This window comes from Salvia splendens, chromosome 14, assembly GCF_004379255.2.
Source record: "Salvia splendens isolate huo1 chromosome 14, SspV2, whole genome shotgun sequence".
NCBI classification, from domain to species: Eukaryota; Viridiplantae; Streptophyta; class Magnoliopsida; order Lamiales; family Lamiaceae; genus Salvia; species Salvia splendens.
The window spans coordinates 25,391,848-25,399,707 of NC_056045.1; the positions used below are offsets into that span (position 1 = coordinate 25,391,848).

General features: G+C 42.1%; 2 protein-coding genes across 4 annotated transcripts; both read right to left on the reverse strand.

Annotated features, from left to right (window-relative positions):
* LOC121763909 (HIPL1 protein-like) lies at positions 1-2,997 on the reverse strand. 2 transcript variants are annotated; one of them, XM_042160001.1, is made up of 7 exons: positions 2,633-2,997; positions 2,401-2,558; positions 1,434-2,222; positions 1,154-1,364; positions 873-1,051; positions 540-766; positions 1-473 (listed from the first exon to the last, which is right to left on the reverse strand). In XM_042160001.1, exons 1-7 carry the CDS (start codon positions 2,730-2,732, stop codon positions 74-76), a joined length of 2,064 nt encoding a protein of 687 aa, XP_042015935.1. In that variant the 5' UTR covers positions 2,733-2,997; the 3' UTR covers positions 1-73. The 2 variants fall into 2 exon arrangements, with proteins under 2 accessions (XP_042015935.1, XP_042015936.1); XM_042160002.1 differs by having other exon boundaries at positions 215-473; positions 544-766.
* A 437-nt stretch (positions 2,998-3,434) lies between these two features.
* LOC121763570 (protein EARLY FLOWERING 5-like) lies at positions 3,435-7,860 on the reverse strand. 2 transcript variants are annotated; one of them, XM_042159613.1, is made up of 9 exons: positions 7,582-7,860; positions 7,278-7,371; positions 6,127-6,212; positions 5,844-5,893; positions 5,673-5,742; positions 5,501-5,582; positions 4,986-5,371; positions 4,305-4,829; positions 3,435-3,965 (listed from the first exon to the last, which is right to left on the reverse strand). In XM_042159613.1, exons 1-9 carry the CDS (start codon positions 7,663-7,665, stop codon positions 3,744-3,746), a joined length of 1,599 nt encoding a protein of 532 aa, XP_042015547.1. In that variant the 5' UTR covers positions 7,666-7,860; the 3' UTR covers positions 3,435-3,743. The 2 variants fall into 2 exon arrangements, with proteins under 2 accessions (XP_042015547.1, XP_042015548.1); XM_042159614.1 differs by having other exon boundaries at positions 6,102-6,212; positions 7,582-7,626.

Here is a 7,860-nt window from a genome sequence, read left to right on the forward strand (position 1 = left end):
TCCCAAATCCCATCATCCACCAATGATTTAAGAATGTTGATCAATTATACTGATTTTCTCCAGCAAATATTACTCAGAAAAATTCATGCAAAACCAAGCAAAACAAAAACAACATCATCGCCACCAAAATCCCAAAAGGAGCTCTCAAAAGACCTGCTCCGGAAGGCCGGGGCGAGGAGGCCGCAGGGGGTGGAGACGCAACAGTCTTCGCGCACGCATAGTTGCAACGGCTTGGACTAACAACACGGTACACGCCGCTCTGTGTGAGGAGGTAGACATCCTTGTCGTTGTCCTCGCCAAACGAGAAGATGTAGCCCAATTCAGGGACCAAGCTCCCAGGAGCCTCCGTGCATTTCATAGGCGAGTCACCCGCGCAGCTGAAGGCGATCTTGCTGCTCGTGAACTTGCCACTGTTGACAGGGCTCTCTGTTCCGGCCCATATAGCCCCTGCATACAGATCTCCAAACAAGTACCTGCACAAGTTGGCTTAGTTAGATTTAGATATAGGTTTCACTTTCATGGAGAAATGAGTTGGTTACCTTCCTTGCATACAAGGATTTGTGGTGGCTCGGTAGAAGTAGCCACCGGTGATGGATGCTGACCCCTCGTTCGTGTTCACATCGGAGTGGTTATACCCCATCACCGGGAAGATTGTTGAGCTTTGTGAGGTGTTTGCGATGGACGAGTTGAACTTGTACTGGCCCTCGTAGGCGCTCCACCCGTAGTTTCCACCTTTGGTGATCAAGTTCACTTCCTCATAATGATCCTGTTCAACACTTGAAGAAGCTCTAACTTCTAAGGGAGAATACGGATGTTTTGGAATTACATATTGATGCATTGGAATTGGGAGTTGCTGAGATGAATGCAGTTACCTGTCCTACATCTGCACAGGCGAAATAAGAAGGCCTAGCAGAGTCGAAGCTGCAGCGCCATGGATTTCTTAGTCCAAGTGTCCATATCTCCTTCTGTAGCTCCTTGTCTTGTGTGTAGGGATTGTCTTTAGGAATGGAATAGTTTCCCCACAGACCGAGCCGGCTAGCTTCCGTTGCACCTACAACGGTTATTGCGATTGTCTTAGCCTCTTAGGCATATCCTTTTGAAGTAGATTGACACATATGAGTGTTTACAAACAGTCTGATGTTCACAAACTCACTTGTTATGGTATCAACATCAAACCTCATGATCTTCCCAAGTAGGGATTTCTTGTTCTGAGCAAAGTTGTACGGATCGCCTCCTGCGCCGCCACCATCTCCCATCATGAAGTAGAGATGGCCGTCTTGAGGTCCGAAGAGGATCTGCCCTGCGTGGTGGGACGTAAAGGGAAGCCCCATGGTGAAGATCCTCCTCACTTCAGAAGGGTTTGCCTAATGAAAAAGATCCACTCACATTGTCACTGATGCTAAAAACAATTCAACCAACTCATGTAAAATTACCAATGAAGGCTGTGATGCAGTTCCATTAGCAGTGAACTCTGCTATTACACTCTGAAACTGGCAAGGACTTGCACCGTTCTCCGGGTTCAGTTTGGATGGATCACACTTCACATCCGAGTTGCACGCGCATCTCCCTGCGCACTCTGGCCACTTGGCCTTGTCACAGTTGAACGATGCAAAGAAGCGGCCGTTCTCCGTGAATTTGGGATGGAATGCAATTCCGAGAAGTCCAAACTCAGAATCAAAATGGACTTCATCGGTTAGGTCTAGGAAAGGAGTAGCCTCATCAAGCTCCATTACCCCTCCGGAGCCCTGACTAGGGATCGTTGCCAGCCAAATCTTGCCTTGCTGGTTTGAGAAGAAGGCGCGGTTTGAGCCATCGGGATGGCCTACCATGTTGAGGTAGGCTCCATTCCCGATTTTCTCAAGGCATAGACCACTTGGAGTGGCCGGAGCCCCCGTGTCGTTGAGGGTGACAGGCGTGCCATCAAAGCAGGGTAGGCCATCATCGGATACTCCACCGAGAGCACTACAGAAGTCTGCTTGAGACGGCCAGAGATCAGCCAGTTTGCTTGAATTTGACGCCGTTGGAGCTCCAGCTCGGCCTTGTAATGAAACTGCGAAGGGTGAATGGAGGATGGAGACATTCTGGCACGTGCTCCATGTTTTTGAACAGAAGTCGACCGAAGCTTGGTTCGTCTGTGTTGAGTTTGATGAGCTGCACAGCACAGGAACATGTCGAGGTGCAGAATCGATTCGGAATAGCTCAGCTGAGAACTGATCACACCTCTGTAGATGTTAAAGCAAACTAACTTAGAGAAAGCTAACGAGTGAATAACCAAACAAGAAAATCCCATAACTGCTGCATCATAAGACTGTGATGACATAACTATGAAAGAAGCAACAATTAAAGAAACACAGCAAAATTATGAATATTGATTTAACTAAGTAGTGAAGTTGACTTTACAGAGCAAAGGATAGATTTAACAAGAGAAGCGCAGGCAGGATGTGAGATGTTCATCGATGAAAACTGCTTCTTCAAAAGCAAATCATCATATGCATTGCAGCACACGGTGCCATTGTAGGGGCACAGCTGCAGACTTGAATTTGAACTAAAAGGAGCTCCTGTAATACAATACAATACAACCACCAAATGAGCTGTATCTTTCTCTCTTTAATGAATGAAAACAAAGACTTACTTGAATTGGTGCAGAGTGGCAGAGCGATACAAGAATCAAGAAACTGCAACAAGATGAAGAACTGAATAATCCTAATAACAAAGTGGTTGCCTCCCATCATTCCTAATTTTACACCAAAAACAAAATAGGCCGCAAAGAAAAGAACAAATTTTTTGTCACTATTTGAAAGATACTTGAGAGGGACAAACCCCACTTTTCAAGAATCAAACCATCAAAACTTAAATGAAGAAACAAAAACCAGAGATTATGTTCAGAAACACATAAAATGATAAAAACTTTTCTTGGTTTCAAACAATTAGCACCACATTATTCCTTTGATCGGTTTTTGGTCTCTCACCGAAAACTGATAATTAGTGAGAAGAAATTCAAACCCTATATTTGTTTGACTCAATATCTTTATAAAGTTTTTATCCTTTTGACATTGTGAACTATGATGAGATACCAATATACCATCAACTTGCAGCTTGATGTCTGCGTAGTTGACTTTAGCTCATTAATTTATGGAATAAAAGCTGAAAATTTGCGAAGAAATCCAACTCCTCATAAATAACCAATATACTAAATTTGTGATTTAAGAAAGGATGATGATAATAACTATATATTCTAATATTTTCCATAAATGAAATTTCAAAGGGAGCAAGCCAATTGAAATCTCAACTGATTGCGACTGTTTGACCGTGGGCGATGTTGATTCCGCAGTAATTTCAAAATACACATTCTGCGTTCACAATATTTGAATGATTTGCTTCACATGACAAAAATTAGAAAATTAACTGCAAACACTTTAGGAAGTGAGAGAGAGTAATTCAATGGAATAATAGATCAATATGGTTAATGTATGTCTATAGATACAGTTTAACTTTTCATTTAGCAGATGGATACTCGTTCAGAGAAATTAAGTCCACAATGATGAGAGAAAGAGAACACAGCAGTCAAAGCTGATAACAACAGTAGCAACGGAATGGCTATCACAGGGTGCAAAAATGCACAATGGGTATTAGAGCACAGTTAATTGGCCGTGTTGAAGATCGGAGCCATACCAAAAGCCTTGAATCGCGCTGCTTCCTCTCATCACAAAATCCTACATTCAAGCATTCATAATGTATCTGGTTCAACCATCAAGAGCACCCAGTGCTTTCATGTCCTCCAGGAACGCCATATACGAGTCATCAATGCTTTGTGGTTTTGATGCAGACGACGAGCCAGTGGATGCTTGCTTTGCAACTGGTGGAGCCACAATTGGCCTGTTGGATGTAGTAGGGGTAGTTGCCTTTGGCTTTGCTTTTGGAAGGGGAAGGGCAGACTCTCTCCTGACCCGTACCGATGCAGGAACCTGCAAAGCCACAATCTTGAGGTCAGAATTTCATGCGACTGCAGATACCAGACGAAGCATTCCTGTCGATGAGGATGTAATCGAAATGAACAACCAGAAGCACTACAAAATTATTCTCTAGCCAATGAACCTTATACAGAGTAGATAATCTTTTCATATATCAAAAGTTTCCACCGATAAAAAGGTGTAATTTTTATGTTACAGAGCAAAAAGGAGATTCTCGTTAAAGAGAAAGTGTGAAATTAAAGCTGGTAAGACTCCCCTAAATTCGCATATAAATGCCAAAGAAGGAAAAGAGGACACTATAAAAAAGATTATTGCAAAAGCAGATAAACTCACCATAGCTGTAAGCTCAGGAGTGTGCTGCGCCAGAGGCCTCTTTACAACGGTGGATGCAGCTGATTTGATGTATGATGGCTTCTGAGGAACAGCTTGTCGAGCAATAAAGTCGTCTTGTGGAATAGGAGGCGGGCCAGGTGGAAGCGGTGGTCTTATCATTGATGGATAGGCAAGGGGAGGTCCAAAAGGTGGTCTTGGCATTAGTGGAGTCATGAGGCCAACATGACCAGGTTGCCCAGGTATTCCAGGGGCGGAAAATGGGGGGCGCATATCAGCTGGTGGTGGCGGTGGAAAGCGTGCGATGCCTGGAGGAAGCATATCGAGCTGCAAACTTGACCCTATGCCAGCTCCAGGCATTTGAGGCTGTAGCCTTAATGGTGGTGGAGGAGGGGCCATTTTCAGAAGTTCTTTGGGATCAATTGTAGTTTTTGCTTCAGACTCAGAAGATGAGTCTTCAGGCTGAGCATCACCCAACCTCGGGGGCATCCCAGTCAGTTGAGGCTGTGGAGGAAGGCTAGTCGGCATCTGGCAAAAAATCAGCAAGAGAAAGCCATCAGCTAAAAAGTTGAAGGACAATAGACCAATTTTATGATGATGATGATGATTTATTAAAAACATAACAAAATATCCAGACATCTAGATTTTGAAGAGCCTTCATATAAATATGAATGCAGCAAATACCGGAACTGGATGCCTGGAAGTTGAATCTTCTGAATTTGCATTCTCGCCTCCAGGAGTACCAGGGGGAGGTGGTTGGGAGGATGGCTGCATTGGTGGAGGTGGAGGAAGTGGGGGACGAACAGCAAGTAACTCCTTAGGCGGTGGGCCAGGTGGAGGTGGTGGTGGAGGCAATGATGATATAATATCTCCCCCTGCTGCATGTGGAGGCATAGGTGGAGGAGGCGGCAAAGGCAAAGATACGGGCAAAGTAGCACCTTCTCCAGAATCTAAGCTCGCACCAGGAAGAGGAGGCGGAGGAGGAGGAACAGGTAAGGTGCCATCCTCTGTTTCTAGTTGTGATGATGATGCCACGTTACTCGAGCTTTCTGGTAAAGGTATCCTTGGTCCTGCATCCCCAATGAAGCGGCAAAAACTTAAAATTGATGTGAAAGTAAATGGTGTGCAAGTAAAAAATGCATCTAAAAAGAGAATCAAGATCATGTTCTTAGAGAAGTCAAATGAGACCTATGGCATACCAATTGATGATTTAAACATTGGAGGTTTTCCAGGCGGGGGCGCTCCAGAAGGATTCAGAGTCGGGTGATAATAAACTGAGTCCTGCATGAACAAATTGCTAAATGTCTCAACAAATCAGAACAAAGCAAAGGTACAATAGAAATAAAGTTGGGAAAATTCAAGTAAACTTACTTCAGGTCTGGGATGTTTGACTCTTTCTTCCTCTTCTGCAGTAGTACGCCTTCGAACAGGTCCCAAATGACTGCAAAAAAGATTTCCCAACCAAACTTATAAAGCACAAAGTTCATATGAACATCTATAACTAATAAGGAAATTTAATTAAATAAGGTTACGCTTCTTCACCTGAACATAACTGGCGTTTCACCTTTTTCCTTCATATTTTCTTCATATTCCTATACAGCAAAAGAAAGAACACTGTTAACACCAGTCTACTTTGAAAAGGGAAAGGGCAAAAAAAGAAACTAAGAAATCAATTGTGTTCATTATCTCTTCACACGGATTTATAGCTCTTCACAATGGAAATTCCAAGTATGGTATGCATTTCGCGTGTCTCATACGTAAACAACAAAAACAAAGTAACAAACAAAATATTAAGCATACAATGCAGCTTAAAACAAGGAATTGCCTTCCTCTTTTTGAGCACGAGATTGAGTGTGTCTTCAAGTTGTCTCTTTTTGTGTTTTCTAGCTTTGTCCAGAGCACCATCTGCCTCTGCAATAATAATAAATAATGATTAAGATACTACTAGTGGACAATGTTTCTCTCCCAAAAAATAAAGTGAAAGAAAAAGAAAAAGCATAACATTTTGCATGTTTGGCAAAATGTAAAATGTACTCACTAACAGATTTATTGGGATGAATCAGCAGAACAAAGGAACAAAGTGAATTGTACATAAAGTACATTCAGGAAAACGTCACCAGGACTTTACAAATTTCATCATTTGTGCAGAAAGAGTTGGATTTTTCTTGTGCATCATTAGATAACAAAAAGGTACAACTGCAGCATGATAATGAATAGTTATAGTAAGGCCTGCGAACAGCACCAAAGACTACCAAGCCAACTTCATATATCAAGAACAGCTAGAAGGCTTAAAAGCAAGAAGTATGATTTTCAATTTCTAAGAAGTAAGAACTAAGAACTGCAATATATAAAGGAAATTTTCTTCTTCCTGATAATTAGCAACAACAAGGGATTCCGTGAATACAGTTTTTTTCGGTGTGTTTTCACTTGCTATTTAAAACAAGCTAAGCGGAGAAATGTTAACCCACGAGAAAAGAATGGGCCAAGTGATAGTGGTTTCTTATACCAAAGAACAAGAGAATTGCTTCCTCTACATTTTGCAAGTTTGAAGCCATATGTCAAAAAGCGCCACCCAGAACTTAAGGCTTTGCAGATCTATTTCAAAACCGAAGGCAAAGCTACCTTAAATCCCCGAAATAAGCAGTGACTAATGAAGCAAAGTGTTGAACTAAAAGTTGCTTCACTTTCAAGAAGGTAAAAAGGACAGAAAATATAGCTACTGCCATAGTATAAGTAGTACTATATGTCTATATCAAAACTGATCTACCTATTACAGCATATGGGATGAGAAAACAAGGGTGCATAAGTTTGATATCAATCAAAATCCCATGTTACCAGCTTCCGCCATAACCTCTTTAATCATACTAAAGAAAGTGATAAATCAGGCGTTTTATCAAATAATTCACCTTTTCATCATGTTTGTAAGAAACTAAAGCACAACCTAAATAATTCATTGATGGATTCTAGGAAACTTACTCATTGCTTCCAATTTCTGAATCTGATCTTTCAGAGTGTCGGGATCCTTCTTCAAAATCCCAACTTCCCTTACCTTCTTCCTCTCCTTCTTGTTCTGTTCAGTAACATCAAAACAAACTTCGAAGCATCAGAACAAACATCTAGCGTCCGCATTACTTAATCATGTAGCAACCCATGAAGACAAAAGCAATAAAATCACAGGGTTTCCATGCCCAATATAGCTTTTCCCAGAATATCCACCAGATATTCAGACTCAACATATACATACGAGAATTGCGCGAGAACAAAGATTGATCAAACTTACCCGCTTCAATTCTTTCTTGCGCAGCTCCTTGCGGTATGAATCGGTAGGGTTCATGGTTTTGCCTCCCTTCGTGGTCTTCACCATTTTGACGGCTTTCTAGGTAGATAGAAATAAAGAAATCCTCAATCAGAATCTCTCCTTTCCCTTCGTTAGGGTTTGCAAATGGATAGTAGCTCGCTCAGAATCGAGTAATTTGCAGAAGGTTTTGCGATTTGGGGATGAAGGAGAAGGCCTCTGTCACGATTAAAATAATTATTTCGGCGTATTTACGGGCGGGCG